The following is an 18220-nucleotide window of genomic DNA, read 5'->3' as shown; positions in this document are numbered from 1 at the left end:
TGAACAGCAAAGCCTGATAGAGTTAATACCATCTAAGGTATTTCTCTCATAAGGTTTTCCCTGTTTTTAGTATATTCATCTTTTGAAGGCAAAAAATGGAGATTGCTGTCTTGGCAGCTTAACACCATGGCTGATGTGCTGGAAGATGTGCTAAGCCAAAGGTGAGGAAAAACCCTAGTGACAAAGGAAGAAGTAATTTGACAGTCTTTGCCTACAGCCTTTGTGTCTGTGACATGCAGTCAGAAATGTGCTTATTCTGTATCTAGAGGGCCTCTTCTAGACCTCCCATATTTTAACTGTGAAACCAGCATGTTCTGATTTGAGGTGTGTAAATTTGAGGTCTGATTTGTAAGTTTCTAATGAGTATTTTAGTTCTCTACTTGGGAAAGAAGACAACCTGACTTGAGCACACCTTGAAGCAGAGATGGGGTCCCAAGGGTCTGTTGGAAACAGCTGCTGTGTTATTGAATAAGATGTAAAAAAGAGACTTAACTTGTCAAAATATAGTGGTATGGATAAAGAAACAGTTTAATTTTATCCTTTTTTTACAATATAATTCAAAGACAGTCTCAGTTTCCCTATGATGTAAAGTCTAAATTAAACCTGTTAATATTTATTAGACAAATCAATGGTTTGCTTAGGCTAACTGAAGTTTTATGGTACCATCCAGGCACATGTGTGTACACAGTACTCATGTAAACAATAGCAAGGGAAAATACAAGCAGTGTCTCACTTAGGCCTTATATAAAATCAGCTTAGTACAGCAAGTCAACTTTACAGTGCAAATCTGAATGAGAATAAACAGGATTCAAACTTCCAGAGTGTTGTTTTGAAGTTAAACTCTTAAAGCATAAGAGGAAGAGGTTTAAAATTTTAATGCAGTCCTGAGCACCACATCATTTTCAATTTTGCAGAGGAAATGTAATTAGCAACACCAGTCCCATGTTTTTGCCTGTCCCAGTCACCATGGCCAATATACACATGCAGAGTGACTGTCCAAAGGAGCCACACCATGGATGGGCCTAGAGCAGACAGCAACGAGCTAAATACATTTTACTACCTGCAGAAAACACCCTCCTACCTGCAGTACAAACTCCAAGGTATCTATCAAAATCAGGTAACCTGGTCTATACAAGGCAAGTTACAGCTAAGTGTATAGACAGTAACTAAAGCTACTTCACTCTGACAACATCTCATGCAATTACCCTGCTGACAGTTAAATACAATGATAAACATGAGACAAGAAGCTGCTGAAGAACACAGCTGTTGAAGTACTTAAGCTTAGTCTCTCAATTTTCTCATTGTTTATATTCCCTTTACATCCAGGTGATAACAGTTGCTTGAGGTGTGCTTGATTCATATAAAGAAAAATAGAATTTAAGGCATGTTTAGTATATTATGAAAAAACACTTAGTAAAAATATGTGGACTCCCTTCTTTCCATGTAAATGTAATGTAGAAAACAAAGTGTAAATTACTGAAACTAGCTGAGCTAGCCCATTGGGACCTGCTGAAAGAAATAAAGAGGGCTCCTGTCAACCTCAGAGAAACAAGCCAACTTCTTAAACAGCAAAGCAAAATTCATTCAAGAACACTGCTACTGCTTTTAGACCCTGCATTCATGTACACTTAGCAGTATTTCTCTTATATGCATCTCTAAAACATTTAATTCTATCTTTCTAGACAAAACACAATTAAGCAGCACTCATGGAAATTGTCAGTTATTGCAAATCTGCAAACACAACTTGAAACAGACACCTGATAGGGAACCAGAAGCATGACTCCAAATCTTTCTGTCAATATGGTTAAATGAAGAGAAACAAATGTATGTTGAAAACACAATTAACTCCTGCAAAGAAGCGGGTTGGATATTTCAGGTACGTAGCATGTTTTGACTAGGAATACAAGCAGAGATTGTGCCAGTGTGTTATGTAGTGTAACATGAACAGCTGAGGTATAATCTGTAAGCAGTTGCCATAAATATGCACAGGTATTCTTTAGAGAGGTGGACTGGAGGACAGCAGAAGTCTGCCTTAACAGGACAGCACCTGTCCCCTGCTGCCCACAAACTTCCACTGCTGACAAAAAACAACGTCCAGAAAGTGTGTTAGATATATATCAAGAATATAGATGTTCAATAGCATAGTGAAATTGTCCTTTTGGTTAATATTAGAGATCCTGTTAGTATCTGGATATACACATACATGAATGTGCATATCCAGAAATAAATCTTCAAAGCCATTTTAAAAAGGTAAATTAGGAATAAGCTACATTGCAAGAAGCTTCCTGCAGAATTATATATTTAAGGTGATAATCTTTGAACTAAGACTTAATATAGCTACTGCATTACAAAATGGCTTGCTGTGAAATCATAATCTCACTTTTTCCCCACCCAATCAGACACATCTTCAGGATTGGAATTCAATGATTGTTTAGCAGCATTTTTAGAGAACTGTAAATTCTTTTATTAACAGGCATTATAAACAGATACTACTACTTTTATTTAAAAACCATGAGTGCCACATTGATGAATATACAGCTCATGAATAACTTAGAAGTATTTCCCATATTAAAAGGCAATGCACACAGCATACAAAAAGTATACTAAACAAAGCTATGAGGATACGTGATTGAAGTGTCTAAAGTGATATATACAGTACATAATTAATGTTTTGTTTATGTTCAGTACAGGATTCTGTACTGCTCTTGCCATTATGCCTCACTTTCCCCTGACACTGAATTTTGCACTTCTTCTTCCAAAATTGGTACAATCAGGTTATCCTTGGACATCAGATTATACTTCATCACAAACTTAGTGAACCGGTGACACAAGAAAGTTTCATTCTGGAGGTGAAAAAAGGGAAAAAAACAGTATGTACAGAAAGATTACTTTAAACCATGATGAGGAACATGCTAAACAAAAAGCCTGCTTCTAGGTAATTGTCTCATAACATTTACAGGTCTTAGTCAAGCTTAAATAGTAAACTCATTGCTTCTTTTATATCTTTACTGGTTGCTTATAGTTCCTACAAATACTAAGAAACATACTGAAATTGAGGCTTCAGTCACAGCTCAATTTAACAGCACTTAGTGCGTGTAGGAGGAATTTCAGAACCCTACTTTTAAATATTTAAATATATTCTTGTCTATCTCCAACACAACAGGGCACAATCATTTGTTCCAGAAACCCTGGGACTTGACTAAGTTTCCTTTTATATTTAGCTGTACCCCTTATCTCCTATCTATTAATTTCTACTTTCCCATTAAAAAAAAAAGGTTACTGGTTGTGCACAAGTTGCCCTCAATTACTCTGATCCTTTACAGTTACACAATTATAATTCTTTAACTGCTGTGCAACATACACAAATAGGAGATACATATATGTAAGCAGTACTAACTGCACTCAATGCTTGAATACATGGAGTTGTCTGTAGAAAAACCTCAAATTCTGGCCTTTTATCTAAATGAAGGGAACCGTAACTGAGTACACTGATCACATAAATGAATTTTTGTGTGTACATGTAAGTATAATGGCTTTTCAGTTCTTGTAAAACTGGAATCTACTGTAATCAATCTTTCATTTAAATACAGATCTTCTAATAGGACTAAAATATTTTATACAACTCCATCACAGCTGTAACTTCAGTAAATACCCTGCTTTCAAGATGAAATTTCAAACTACTTACTTCATATTCATCAAATATCTGCCGGTGATGAAAATAAGCGTGTGAAAATATTCTGTAAATCCTTCGGCACACTGATCCTAATTTGGCTACAGAGGATTCCTTTATGCTAACCCTGTAAGCAGCAGGAGAAAGGTTACACAACTGCTCTAATGAAATTACTACTAAGGAACATGTTGACGTAAATTTTGATTGTTAAAACTACTCTGTATAATTGCATGTGAAATTTAGACTTGTTGGTGCAAGCTCCACATTTACAAATTTTACTCTGATTACAAAGAAGTTCTGCCTGTAATTAATCATCATCAGTTATTCTGGTAAAGACTGGATCTCTGGTTTCTAGGGTTTATTGGCAAAGAAAAAAAGAGACTTCCAGTTGCACCTCCTTGTCTATACAGAATTCCTAGAGAAGCACAATTTTGACTTCTGCAAGGAGTTTCTCTGAAGTGACCTGCCCGTTCAGTAGCCTGTCTCTGTCTTCTGTGATTGCCATGTCCCACAGTAGGTTGGTGTTGGCTTCTGGAGGGTTTGGTGCTGTCCTGTTGAAGGCGTTTGAGGTGCAGCACCTGTCCAAAGGCCGTCCTCTTGTCTAGGTGGGCACTACTCCAATGGAAGCCCCATACCACTAACAGGTATCACTAAAACAGTTTGTACCTAAAAAGCATCCCTGAGCTCCAGTAGAGGGCAAACTATTTGAATAAGCCAGAATTCTTTCTTGCCTTAGAAGTGCCAATAGGCCTCCCAACTCCTGAGAGCTGCAGGATTTTTGATAGTTCCAATAGTAGTCCATGAAACATGCATTACACTTTTCCCTGGGCTTTGGCACTACCTTAAGTTCCAGCCTCCTCCCTCCTTCTCTCCCTCCTCCCAAGAGAAAATGTTTTTACCTGCTGGGGAAATATTTATTGCTATTCAGAAGACATGCAGCTCCATCAAGTGTGTGCCTGGTGTAGTCTATAGCAGGACACTACAGAAACAGACAGTGAGTGAGCACGTGCATGACATTGTCAGAACTTGCTTAAAAAGAAACATTTTATTATATTTCATGATGCTTTGAACGTCATTGGTCATTTTTATTCCCAGAAGTTTCACACAGCTTGTCTAAAGGTATAACTATATATACATATACAGGTATAGGTGTAACTGCAGTTCCTCCTTAAGTGAGTAATTTCTTTTCTCTGCTTCACAACCCATATAAATTATTTCAAGGCAAAAAGTTACTATGGCAATGCCATTATGCATGTGAGTAGTGAATTTTATGCCTCTCCTTGAACAAAGCTGTATAATAAAAATACATGCTAGGAGTACACTGAAAGGAAAGATGATTGTTACCTCACAGCTCATTTGTTTCCCACACAATCAAGTTGCCAGACTTGTTCTTTTACAGGCTCTGAAACCAAACCTGCACCTAAATCTATCAGTGCTTTTTACTTTGGCAAAGAAAACTAAAATCATGCATGTAACTAAGTGTGTAACGAGCCAGCCCTGGCTCTGCAATCAAGTACACCTAAAGGAAGAAAAGATGAACTGAGCCAGAATGTCTGTCCATTGTCCATTCACCAATTTCAGGAAAAAGACTTGTCGGTTGTACATTTCTCCCAGCAGTTCAAGATTTCATCAGCCCCTATCTAACCATGAGTTGGTGGCTACTGAAGGCAAAAAAAAAATAAATTTATCAAGTGGTTTAACAGAAGATCTGAACAAAGTTTAAACTAACTGGACATGCAGGAATACCAAGCTAATGGCATGCTGATAAACCCACTTGACTAGAAACATCTTCATGACTCCACCACCTTTTTGGGGTTACTGCTCTAAGAATGAGCATGTGCAGTCAGGTTTGGAGTGTCAGGTTTACACTGCGGATCAAGGGCAGTGTTTGAAGATGAGAGCCCATTCTCTGTACGGACTCTTCTATCAGTTAAACAAAGAGCTTTCTTCCACTGAGTTTCAGGCAGGGTCAAAACCAACCAGAGAGAAAAGGGGAATGTGCAAAGTTGCTAATGCTGAGGTAAAAAAGCAGTTCCTTTTATCTCATCCTGTTCCTCTGTAAAACACTACAGAATGGCAAAGAAGAGTAGCTCCAGTGATATTCATAACCCACATAAGCTCTCAGTTTGACTAGAGAAGCCACCTCTAACAGGCTCCCCATGAACATATGAACTGTGAAAGAAAATTCCTGCATCACTGGAGTCAATTTTCCAAAATACATCCATACCTCTTTGGGAGTTTTATGAGCTGCACAAAGAAAAATCCACTGCTCAGTTGCTGTCATCTGAGTACATGTGTCAGGGTGACATTCACTCTGTTAAAACAATTGTTCAGTTAAGAAAAAAACCCAGCAGCAAAAAGGAGCTGATCTTTTCAAATCACTTCCTTGCCCTGTCCACCCCCCAAAAGGGTTATTTGCCATAAGCCCTTAAAATCTTACAAAACCTCCAACCTCTGCTTAGCCCTGTGTGTATCTATTTAGAAGAAAGCTCTGCAATCTACACAAAACAGTCTCCTCCCTGACAAAATGTCTCAAGAAAATAATTACCTGAAGCTTGACAGCTAGTCCATTGAGCTCAAGGCAGAATTGTCTAAAAGAAATTGAACACAGCAGCATCAAAATCAGCTGTTTGTTTCCTCACTGCAAGTATCTCATAGAAAACAGCTTAGATATTATGATCTTCATACCAGCATATGTTTTTTTTACTCAGCTAAACAATTATATTTTAATTCTTTACAGACAGCAAAGGCTGAGTTTAGCATATCATTTAGTGCAAGCATTGTACTGCAACTCAAAAAAAAAACCAAACCAGAAGTGGACAAAAAGGTTTGTTTCCTTACAAGCAAAAAATAACTGTAAGACACTCCTGCTGTTCTTGCCTATTTGCCTGCTAGTTTCAGGAAAAGCACTGGGAGCATCTGGAAATCACATTACCCATTAGTGGAGATTAAGAACTGACAGTACTGTGAGAAAGTGCTATGGAAATTGATGACTATATCTTCCTATTCAAGAAGTGAGGTACAAATATTTTCTTTAAAAAAACATTAAGAACAAAGCACATTATAAATCTTTAGAAGTAACAGGGAATTCAGAAAATATTTAACAGTGGAAAAATCAAGTTTCATTTAAGTTACTTTTGAAGTGTCACATTCAAATAGATTCACTACCAGCATCAATAAAACATAGAACCAAGACAGAATGTTGACAAAAGATGGATTTTTACCTTAAATGTTCATACTTCCATACACCTTCATCCTGGCCTTCGGGAGGTTCAAGGATCTTATCAATGTTGGAACAGTCTGCCCTTATGTTTTGTTGAATATACTGGTGGGGGAGTAGAAATAAAACTAGATCTTGTTGTAATTACAGTAAGAAAGTATATTTAAAACATTACATCTTGGAGGGGCTTAATTTTTACTTAAATAATTGACAGACTAAAAAGTTCAAAAGTAGATGGGCAGGGTAAGGAACCTGGTATTAAAAATGCCAGAAAAATGCCTTTCTTCAATTAAACAAGGTAAAAGAATGAAGAAACTGCCACCATTTTCCTAAATCTGATTTGTTTAAACCAGACATGGGAATTTAAGTTACTTCTGCAAACAAAATTAACCATTAATTTGTTAATATACATAGGCGCTTAGGAAATTCACTGCTGTGCAGCAACACCCTAAGCAGATAAATATCAAGCCCTGTTCAATTTTATACACCAGAACACAAAACCTGGGAAACTGCACTCATTAACAACATTTCATGGAAGTAGGAATACCTGCTGGACAGCTAATGTACTATCCATTTCTTCAAAGGACTCATCAGGCCAGTTGTAGAAATCCTGTTTTGAAAAAAGAAAGTTTAAAGCAATGTAACAAAACCACAGGGGGAGAAGAAAGGCACACAGCCTACAATAAGCCTGAGCATGCAGGAAAATGATGGAGTTGATACAATTCCAGGAAGCTGCCTCTGAACAGAGGCAGCACACAGTCCTGGCAGGAAGAGGGAGAGGATTTGCACGCCCAGCACTGCAGCAGCAGCAGCACACCTTGCAATGGAAGCTGTGCATGACTCGGCAGGTGAACACCCAGAGCCTGCACTTGTTCCACTAAACACACTGCAGGTGTCACAGCAGGCAGCAGTGGGGAAGAAGAGCTCTGCAGAGAGCAGCAGCACGCTCTGGTTATGAAACTAAAACTCCCAGTGGTGACACAGCAAGAAAAACATCTCAGAACTGAGCTCACGCAACGCTGTGCTGGCCTAACCTGGTACCACATTCCCACCTTACCCCTGGTAGGGTCAGTGTGCCTTAACTGATTTACCTGGATGCTTATCAGCCTCGCAGAAGTTTCACCTCAGACCCAGCTGCAGCTGTGTTCTGCAGCTGTCCACACATGCTGCACCCACGATCACCCCAACCATAGGCATCTCCTCACTGTGCATTTTTCACATCCAAAATTTGGTGCTACTCCCTCCTATCATGCAGAGATGCTGCATGTCAGCTTGCTGTAGTCATGCCAGGACGTGCAATGACTCAAGGAAAATGTCCCAACAGCAAAGCTTAGCAATCTGTTCCTGAGAGAGCAAGTCAGCTCTGGGAAAAATACCTCAAGTGCCTATACACTGTTGAAATATCATTGTATTTGCAAACTGAACAGCTATACCAGTGTCATCCAAAATAAACATGAAATTCAGCCACACACAAAGAAAAATCATGCCTACGGAGAGAAATATCACTATACAGAAAACACTTCAATCTACATGAACATCATGCTATTTGACCAAACCTAGGTCTATGTCCAACTGCTTTTCAGAATACCCCAAATTTATCAAAGGCACACATCTCCTTCTCACACAGAAGGAGACATTCTGTCTCCTTCACAGATTAAACATGCATAGAATGACCTGATTTACAGGATTGTGTAATAATTCTACCTCTACGCTATGACAAAGAACAGAAGACACGTGTCATACACGGCTCCTTTCCTACCTCGAGTTCTCCTCCCAACAGCAGAGGGGAAAGTCTCACACAAAGGTCTGACAGATCACCTCTCTGAAATAATCTAAAAATGCAGTTTCTGTGTTTGACGTGTGCCTGTTCCAGCTGACCGTGACACCTCAGAAACGAATTCCATTTTGATGAGGAGAAGCGGTGTGACACCAGCATTTCCCTGCGCGGTTACGTAAGGCAAGGATGCCTTCCCTCTGGGACGGGCAGCAGCTACGGTCGCCGTGCCGGTGCCGAGCTGTCCGCGGAGCCCAACGAGCCCGCTCCGGGAGTTTTTTCGCTGTTGTCACCGCAGTAGCACGGCCCGGCCTGGCAGCGCCGGGAGCCGCCCTGCCCGCCCGGCCGAGCCCCGCGCTGCCTCCCGCGGCCAGCCCGGCCCGCCGCCGCCGCCGTGCCCGGCCCGCTGCCGCCCCGCAGCCACCCGCTCCGGCCCGCGGCCCCGCTGCGAACAAAGCGATCCCCGCAGCGGGGCCGCCCCAGCCCCGGCCCCGGCAGGCCCGGCGCGGCCCTCGGCGCCGCCCCGCCGGCCGCTGCGCCCCGGCGGCGACGCTGCCCGTGCCCGCCCGCCCGGCGGCCGCGGGGGCAGCGGCGGCGACTCACCTGGGCCTTGGTGCCCGGGCGGTTCCGCCGGAGCACGGCCGTGCCCTCCGCCATGACCATAGCGACCGCGGGGCCCGGATGTGCCGCGGGCCGCGCGGGGCGGGGCGGGGCGGGGCGGGCTGCGGAGGGGGGGCGGCGCGGCCGGAACAGCTGCGGGGCGGGAACGGGAAGGGCTTCTCGCGAGAAAAGGCGGGAGGCGGCGCGCGGGGCGGCTGTGTCCCCTCACGGCTGCCCCGGTCCGGCCCTTTTCCCTTCCCGGCTCCTTCCCTTTCCCGGCCCTTTTCCCTTCCCGGCTCCTTCCCTTTCCCGGCCCTTTTCCCTTCCCGCCCGGCCCCGGGCAGCGCCGGGGCTGCCGCTCTCCTCCGCGCGGCGCTGGAGGCCAGGAGCGCTTCCCTGCGAGCTCCTCTGTCAGAGCAGAGCTTTGTATTCCCGAGAGACGGCGCTGACGGCCCCCGCCCCACACACACAGAGCCGGGAGTGCCGGTGTCGCGGCGAGTGGCCCGCTTTGTGAGGCCAAGCCTCGCACGGAGAGTGAGTGGTTGGTGAGGAAATCCATAGCATTTCGTTCTGTTTCATCAGCATCCCCGCCAGCCCCGGCTGTGCGTGCCCTCACGCAAGGTCAGTCCTCGCTTGTCTGCACAAGCCAGTCCCTGATGCTCTGTGCAATACAAACCATAAGGGCATGCGTTTAAAAATTATTCTGAGTTTAATATTCAAGGTTTATTTTAAAAATAGCGAGTAAAACCCCACCCTAGCAAGTGTTTGGAGCAAAATAATTTTGAAGTAGGTAGGCAGCCCTTCCAGGTCTGAAAGGCAGGACTGGGGCACCCGTGAGCTTGGCGCGCAGAGGGCACGAACCGCTGTGCTGATGGCAAACAGAGCTAGCTCAGGTTTCAAGGGTTACTGAGTCGGTGTTGACTCTGTTTGCGAAGAAAACAAAAAAGACACTGTTACCTCGTAGATGGCTGATAAATACATCTCCCTTACAAGCAAGTAAACATTTTGGAAGACCGGAGTGATTCATATTATTTCTGTAGGGTAAGTGAGAAGAAAATTATTTGAAAGCTGTTCCATTTCTCTAAAATACATGGCAGAAACGAGTACAGAGTAAAGAGGGGTGAATTGCTTCTGTCGGTGTGCAAGCACGACGAAGCAGCGAGGCACCGCGAGCCATTCACCTCCCTCACACAACCGAGGAACGAATGGCTGCAGCTGTGGGTGTTCTGTGGGAAATGGAGGAGCTGCTCGCTGCCTGGCGCTGTCCCTGCTCCCGCCGCACTTCGGGGTGAGTGCTGCTCGTAGTTTCCCCCTTCACTCAGTTATTTTGCTATAAATGACACGTTAAATCCCCTTCCTTCCACCCAGCGAGAGTTACCGTTTGTGAAACATTTCCAGATGGAAAACACTGAAAAATCTCTAATTAGGCTTTCCTGTTAGAACGAGCAGTGCCCTTTGAATCCTGGCTGGGGCAAGGCCGCAGGACCCTGCCCTGTTCCAGGGCAGCAGAAACGGGCGAGGGGGCCAGCGCTGCCCCCGCGGTCCCTGTCGCCCCTCTCCCGTTACACTGTAACGCGGAGCTCGGCATTCCCGGCCTCAGGCACCCCAGCTCGCTTTGCAGTAGTTACTTTTTTACTACTGGCCAGCATTCCTGCCCCGGGGATGTCAGCGCTTCGGGTCGTGTGGCGAAACCCGGCTTGTGCAAGAAACCATCGAAAGGTTTAAAACGCTGTGAGAAATTGCTGTGTTGGAATGAGGAGTAGAAATGTGTTAGTATCTCTTTAGACCAGCTGTATTCCAACATTATTTTTTATGACGTTGATATTATTATTAGCCAGTTTAAAAACACAGGCAGTTCTAGCTGGAGTCCTTCAAAATTCAGCAGTCTGTTTGCATTATTTTTTTATTATTGGGTTTTGTTTTGTTTTGTTTTCCCTATCATCATATTCAAGGTTTAACCTTAAAGCACAGAAAAGTTGGGGACTTGACATTTCCATTTGTCCCTGACTTTTATTTCATGGCCATCTTGCTTTCAACATGGAAACAAATCTGACTGTGAAGAAATACCTCTCAGATAAATATATCTCTGTTAGTTCAGTCTGAAGATGGTTCATGTGTCTGTGGAAAAAAGGAAAGAAATCTGCCTCATTTATTAAGATCTTGAATTCTGTAGGGTATCTTGTGTTGCCCCTTGATAATTAACCCTGTATTCCTGGAAGATGCTTATTATTTTTATTTTATTAAATTTCAAGCTGGTTTTGAACAAAATCTGAACAGGAGTAATTTCAGTTTTGGGGTTTCAGCTGGTCCTCATCTCATGGCCTTCAATAATGAAAATTTGAATATTTGGCCAAAATTTTATCAACCATTCACGTGCTGTTAGGGACCTGTCTGTCCTTTCTTCTCTACTGGCATATAAATGTTCCATCCTTGTCTTACTGTGGCAGGATAACATACCCAGGGTGAGAAAAGCTTCCTGAAAACACTACAGCTGCTGAGAATGGAAGCTATTCTGAAGTGTTAATCAAGTCACAAAAGATGGAGTCCACCTGGTTTCCTTGTGATTCAGACAGACTGTATCTCCTCAAAAAAGCAGGTGGGGCAATATGCAGCATTTACACCAAAACTGATGTTTTTAAACCACATAGAAAACAGTGGAAAGAAGCCTAAGTTCCCAGCAGAAGAACAGGATTCCCTAGCAAGGGAAGAGGGTTTGTGACTGATGGTGTGTCCTTGCCTGAAGACCCCGCGGGATGCAGGATCTGGCACAGTCACGGCCTGGGGCAGCAACAGCACAAGGATCACCTTGGCTGTGTGGCATTGCCTTGTCCTTGCTGACAGTGAGAGCCTTGTGGTGCAAGGATAGAATGTTCCTGTCAGTCCAGCAAACGTTCCAGTGTGTCCTCCATTTAATTAGGCCTAGGAACACTACTTTTCCCCCACATCCATAAATTACTTATTCCCATGAAGTGTGACTTCTGCTTTTAATCACCTATGTAAACTGTACTAGATACAGCCATGCTAAGTTTAACAAATAGGCATTTTATATTTTATTTTATTTAAATAATAGGCATTTTATATTGTAATAAATAGGCATTGTATCAAGGTGCTGAAAACCTGCTGGGCTGAAGGTGGAGCTGGGGGCAGCCAGGTGGTGTGGTGAGGGCTCACAGTGATCCTGTGCAGTCCATGTCTTTTAGAGCCATTAGGGAAAGAAATGGGGACATTTTAGGCCTAAACATTTCTCTGTTAATTCCTACTGCACCTTGAGATGGGGTATAGGCTCTCAGCTGTCTGTAAATATTTAAAATACCTTCTCCTCTTTGCTATGTGACTGCAGCAGACTGCCTGCCTTATCCTGGGAGATAAAGGCGTGCTGGCTGCAGTGGAAGATAATGCTTCCCAGGGAGTTTGTGCTTCATTGCACAATCAATTGTCTTGCAAGGTCCTTGGGGTGTGATTATCTTCAGTTTCAGCTTGAAGGTGCAGTGCTGTAACTACTGAAGTAAAACTGCAGCAGGGCAGATTTCAAGATGTAGGTCTTTTATACTAAAAAGTGTATTTTTATTCATTTAGCATCTTGCCTGTCTGTCCATAGTTCAGGGCAAATTTAACCCCCAGAGCTGGTTTGTCTTTAGCTCCAGAGCAAGCAGAGATAACCAAGAGCAAGCACCCCACAGCAAAGGGGAGCAAAAGGCACTGCAGCCAAGCCTGGCAAACAGCTCCTGCTGGAGTGGCTGGGTGATCAATGGCATCTAGGGAGAAGCACGGCTCCAGCTGAGCCCAGTGCTGTGCAGCTGATCAGAGGGACTTTGTGCTGGCAGGAAATACATTGTGGTTCAAACTGTCAGAGCTTCAGTCCCACACTGCAGCATCCAATGGAGAGCTGGAAAATATTGTGTTACAGTTCTTCACTGTTTCCGCTGGAACAAGCGTTATAATGTATCCAGCAGTGCTGAGTTCCTATCAGCAGGACTAGGACGGGAAAGAAGCAGAGCTCAATTCCAGCCAATGAAGCTTCAGCAGCAATAAGCCATGTACTGACTGACTTCACCAGGACCAGCCCAAAAGCACAAGGCACTGTCTGCTCTTAGGCTGCACTGGATCCCTCTGGGCACCCAGCTTTGAAAGCCTCCTCAGGACAGATTTGGGTGCTCCTGCATGTACAACCCTGAATCCTTGTCAAGGCAAGAGAAGGTGGCCAGGAATGTGCAAATTTAATTGCTTCAGCATTACCTAAGTCAAGGTATTGCTATTTAAGAATGTGTGTTAAGGGTAAAGGAAACATAATTTGTCAAAGCAGGTCTCTCCTGAGTTAAGGGAAAGCTCAAGAAAGCTCTGTGTGTGAGTGTGGTAATCAGTAACAAAACTTCATTTAAAATTAGCATCAGCCCCATTTCTGCCTGATTAACTGCTGGGGGAGGTTTTTTATTTTCTATTGGCAAAGTTTAGTGAGTGATAACGGAGAGTAACCACTAATTCTTACCTGCTCCATCTGGGAACTGGCTGATTCTGTTACAGCACAGACATGACCAACACCAAGCTCCTTCCAGCTGCTGAGGGACATAGTTTGTGTGCCTTAACCTTTGTGTTTCAGGGTCTTCAGACAGCATTTAAAAGAACCCATGCTATCTCAGGAGTCCAGTGTGCAAGGGAGCTGGATAAAGTCCTCAGCAAGATTGCACCTGCCTGGTAACCATTTTAAGCTCATTTCATACAAACTTGGTGAAAATAACATATTACTACCACTGAATGTTTCAGGGAGGTCATTACACAATTGAGACTCAGTTTCACTGAGCAACAGCAGAAACTGAGACAGAAGCAGAACAGTTTTATAAGTTTATTGTAAAGACCTTTACAATCTCAGTACAGAGATAAGGATATAAAATGATGTTGTCTGGAGTAATTAAGGCTGGTTGGTGGTCATCCAAATGTCACTGTTCAGTGGAACTCAAGCAAGAGCAACTGATTTCTGACTGTACAGATTTTTATTTGTGTTCCATCGTTACAGTGAGATCGCAAGTTATTTGAAAGACTCAATGCCTGTTTATTATAAAATAAAGGACATTATTTACATGATGAAAGAAAAATTTCAGCATTTTAGTGGAATGGATGACTGGTACTGCAACAGGTTTAGTCCACATATTTCCCAAGAATGTCACCATCTCTAAACAAGTAGTAGTCCTGTAAAGAAAAGAAATGTTAGCTTCTGTCATGTAAATATTTTTCTTGTTTTGCAAATACTGTCTTGTATTAGTCAGCATTATTGCAGTCATTAAGCACAAAATCAAAAGCAAGCTAACCAAGAATCAACATGTAAGCTATTCTTGAAGAAGTTCCTTTTGTTCCTAAGGTACTCCTTGGAGAGCTATCAAGTTACTACTTCTAGCAGTGGGAAAGTGCAAGAACTGTTAGAAAACAATTCAGCAGGCCTTCCCTGCCAAAAACAAGGATGGCCCCAGGAATTCCTAAGCCTTTTTGGATGCCCTCTAATATGTGCTGGACATATGGAAGCCCATTTTGCCACCCAGCAAAGGTCAGGTCAGAGGCTCCTGCGGCTGCTGCCTTCCATGCAGGGGCAGAAGCAGCGGTAGCACAGCTGTCAGAAGGTGGCTGGATCCAGCTGCTCCCTGTCTTGGATGGTGCTCACACCACAGAGCAACCACAGTACTCATCACTGGTGTTTCAGGAACCATTCTGATTTGCACTCACAAAATTGGGAAACTTACCTTATCTTCCAGCACGATCTTAGTACCACCATATTCTGGGAGCAAAACCTTTTCACCAACTTTTACACTTACTGGCTGAATCTCGCCATTCTGAAAAAAGAAAAAAATCCTTACTTTTCTGTAATAGAATTCTTCCAAACTACCACAATTCATCCATATACAGAAACATTCAGGAAATCAAACTCTGCCTTTAGTTTTTACTGTAAATACAAGCATGAGGTCTTTACTTGACACACTGAATAGGACTTCACTTGAAGAACCATGAAAACCCCTTGTAAATCAAGGGACAAATACTTCCTTATTCTATAACCAAGGATAATTTCTCCAATTGCCAATTTAAAAAGTACCTTCCCATTTCTGTAACTTTGATCAACTGTTGCTATCAAACCACTTGTTTAGAAGCACCTGATGAAGTTTAATTAAATGTTTGTATTATAAATAAAACATTAACACATTAGTCAAATATTACCACCCTTTCACAATATAAACTGTTAAAAATCAGATCCTGACAAAGCAGCCTGGGACGTATAGAGGGACTCATGGTAAAGAAAGGCCAAGGCAGTGTGCCCAGGTTGAAATTTAACCTGTTTTCCAGCGTGCTACTGACTGAACACTGCCCTGGTGGGAACCAGCCCTTCCCATGTGGCAGCCCGCAGGCACTGGCCTTCTTGTGAACTGTCTTCTTTTATTTCCATATACATACCCAACGTGCAAAATTAACAAGCAGTTGTTCAACACTTATTTCTCTTGATTGCTGACCTTTAGTCCAATAAGCCTAATCCTTACGGACAATGGTATTTTGCACAGCACAAGGCAGCCAATAAATAGGCATTTTATATTTTGTGGAAACCCCACATTCTGGGGGACCCCACTCCATTTTACAAATTACAAAAGGAATGCTGGAATTAATTTCAGGACAACTTGAGGTTTCTACCTGCTTTTTGAATCCCCCCACTTGCAATGTCAGCCATTACAGTCATCCATTTTTGTGAGCTATCCCCACTTCTGCACTATAACCATCCCACTCTTAGGGCAACATTCAAGTACCACCACTCCATTACTGGTTCTATCCCAATGCAATGCTTCAGGGTAATTACCTTTCCTCTGCCTCCAGCTCCAACTGCTACTACTGTTGCTTGTAGCACCTTCCCTTGGGATTTTTCTGGTATCATGATTCCTCCTTTGGTTACTGTCTCAGCTGCACATCGCTCAACCAGCACTCGATCAAAGAGGGGAAGAAATTTCCTAAATGCTTTTCCTGCCTGTGGAAGTAATTGCACATTGTAACAAGAGAGCCATTACAACAAAAACTGCAATTAAAAGGAGTTTTAAAAACCAACACATAATGATTTCTCTTTTGAGAGAGATGAATACTCTAAGACAACTACAAAGCACTTATTTAATAGCAGCAAATACCAGCTCTGATTGCATCAGAAGCTCCTGGAGGCACGGGCAGATGCAGGGCAATCCTGACAATTCAGCCATAGGAAGATTTACTCCAGCTGGGGAATAAACCAGCCAGGACAGAGCAGACTCCTCTGTCTGGAAAGGCCTCCAGGCTTTGAACACCCAGCCCTTAGCTGCCATAGCTTGTGAACATGTCAATTATATGAACTGCATCTATACTTGTGAACAGGTTTACACTAAAGAAGCACAAGTCTAGCCAGGTGCCCCATTGTCAGTCCTTCTTAGGTGCTTCCAAGCATTACCCTTTCACTAAAAAACAGGTGACAGTCTGCAGCCTGAGCCACAGAGCTGTCACTCATACCAACTTCTACAAACAGATTCAGAAAAAAAATTCTGAAAGTTTAGGTCAAGGCCCTGAAAATGAGAAGGTAGGCACCCTTCTAGCTCAACTGCTTTGGTCTCTGTTTAAGCAGAGTCAAGGTGAGGGGTTTTTGTTAAGTTGTTGAGTTTTTCCCTCACATTTGGTTTAGGGTTTTTTTGCAACTACTTTCTGCTATCTGTCTGCATTTTAAAACCAGCAGTCTAACTGCCATAGGCCAGATAAATGCAAGCAAATGCACTTATCCCAACACGTGGGGGTCAGGAAGAAGGAACCTGCTTTGATTTAGAAGGAAAGATATGGCAAGTTGCCAAGTCACATGGAGATAGTGCTCCACTGGACAGGTACACAGAGCCCTCGCTCAGAGAAAGAGCTGGAAGGGGCTGGCATCCGCGTGCCCTTTGCTGGCACTCATCGGTGCCCACACACACGGCAGCAGTGGCAGAAAGCAAAGGCACGGGCAGAGCACGAACAAGAGGCAGTACATGGAAGATGCTGTGCTCGACTGCTGTCAGCAGCACAGGGTGACAGATAACCAAGGGAAAAGGCTGCTATTGTGGACGTTTTCATTCTGTCAAGATAATATCGCTGACCCTCTTTTTTCTAAGAGCTGTTCTACGTTTATGAGAAATAAAGCTGCCAGACTTATGATCATTAATATTTTACACTAAGTTTTAATTTTTCACGTTATTATTAGCCTAAGAATCAAGTATCACTGCAAGAACAACTCAGTCAAACTCTCCTCCTTCTCTATAAAAAATTTTACAAGACTTTTAGGAAAGAGAGCTCCGGAGCGTGGCACAGGTTTCCTGTCTATGTCCGCAGAGCCCCGCCGCGGCCGGTGCGGCGCTGCCCTGCGGCTGCTCCGCCACCGCGGCGGGGAGGAACCCCGACCCTGAGCTCGAGATCTGCGCAGCCACAGCAGCCCCTGCAAACCTCCCGCCACCTCCGGGCCCGCAGCCCCCGGCCCCACGGACTGCGTGACCTTGCGGCGCCGCCACCCCCCGCCTCCGCCTTCCCCATCTCCCCGCGGCCCAGCGCGGCCCGCGGGCACGGCAGGGACCGGGCACGCCCGTGCGCGGCGGCTGCTCGGGGGCCCCGGCAGCGCCCCAGCCGCGGGGAGGAGCAGGGGCGCCGCCCGGCCGGCCCTGCGGGCTGTCTGTCCCCGGGCAGGCCGGGAGCGGGGCCGCAGCAGCGGAGGCAGATGGCGGCGGCCCCGACACTCACCATGATGCTCCCGCGCCGCCCGCACCGAGTGACCGCGCCGCCGCCAGCACACACGTGAGGAAGGTCACGGCGTGCGCATGCGCGGCCGGTGCCCCGCCCCAGGGCGGAGCAGAGCCGCCCCCCTCCCCCGGCCCCGGGCACGTTTAGCGCCGCCGCTTTTTTTCAACCGCCGCGGCCCCATCCCGGTCCCGGGATCGGCTACGCGCCGGCGGTA

The 18220-nt window shown here is 44.3% G+C and overlaps 2 protein-coding genes and 1 long non-coding RNA gene across 8 annotated transcripts in view; 2 read left to right on the top strand and 1 right to left on the bottom strand.

Annotated features, from left to right (window-relative positions):
* Positions 1–2071, top strand: part of RFTN2 (raftlin family member 2) — a 33216-nt gene extending 31145 nt beyond the window's left edge. The window contains exon 10 of the mRNA XM_064433952.1: positions 71–2071. The gene's annotated coding sequence lies outside the window, so the exon portion shown is untranslated. The remainder of the gene's footprint in view (positions 1–70) is intronic.
* LOC135308686 (MOB-like protein phocein) lies at positions 505–18185 on the bottom strand. Of its 3 annotated transcripts, none has more exons than XM_064433959.1 (8): positions 9268–9426; positions 7438–7500; positions 6895–6995; positions 6219–6261; positions 5898–5984; positions 4570–4649; positions 3686–3797; positions 505–2843 (listed from the first exon to the last, which is right to left on the bottom strand). In XM_064433959.1, exons 1-8 carry the CDS (start codon positions 9325–9327, stop codon positions 2712–2714), a joined length of 678 nt encoding a protein of 225 aa, XP_064290029.1. In that variant the 5' UTR covers positions 9328–9426; the 3' UTR covers positions 505–2711. The 3 variants fall into 3 exon arrangements, with proteins under 3 accessions (XP_064290029.1, XP_064290028.1, XP_064290030.1); XM_064433958.1 differs by lacking the exon at positions 9268–9426 and adding an exon at positions 8650–8998; XM_064433960.1 differs by lacking the exons at positions 505–2843; positions 3686–3797; positions 4570–4649; ... (3 more) ...; positions 7438–7500; positions 9268–9426 and adding exons at positions 14091–14448; positions 14994–15083; positions 16091–16255; positions 18007–18185.
* LOC135308688 (uncharacterized) lies at positions 9494–14326 on the top strand. 4 transcript variants are annotated; one of them, XR_010369067.1, is made up of 3 exons: positions 9494–9885; positions 10305–10552; positions 11712–14326. It is a non-coding gene; the product is annotated as an uncharacterized LOC135308688 (long non-coding RNA). The 4 variants fall into 4 exon arrangements; XR_010369069.1 differs by having other exon boundaries at positions 9496–10552; positions 11712–11860; positions 13172–14326; XR_010369068.1 differs by having other exon boundaries at positions 9499–9885; positions 10362–10552.
* Positions 18186–18220: the final 35 nt, after the last annotated feature.

This window comes from Passer domesticus, chromosome 10, assembly GCF_036417665.1.
Source record: "Passer domesticus isolate bPasDom1 chromosome 10, bPasDom1.hap1, whole genome shotgun sequence".
Lineage (NCBI taxonomy): Eukaryota > Metazoa > Chordata > Aves > Passeriformes > Passeridae > Passer > Passer domesticus.
Note: the sequence above shows the minus strand (reverse complement) of the source record. Positions and strands in the feature narration are given on the sequence as shown.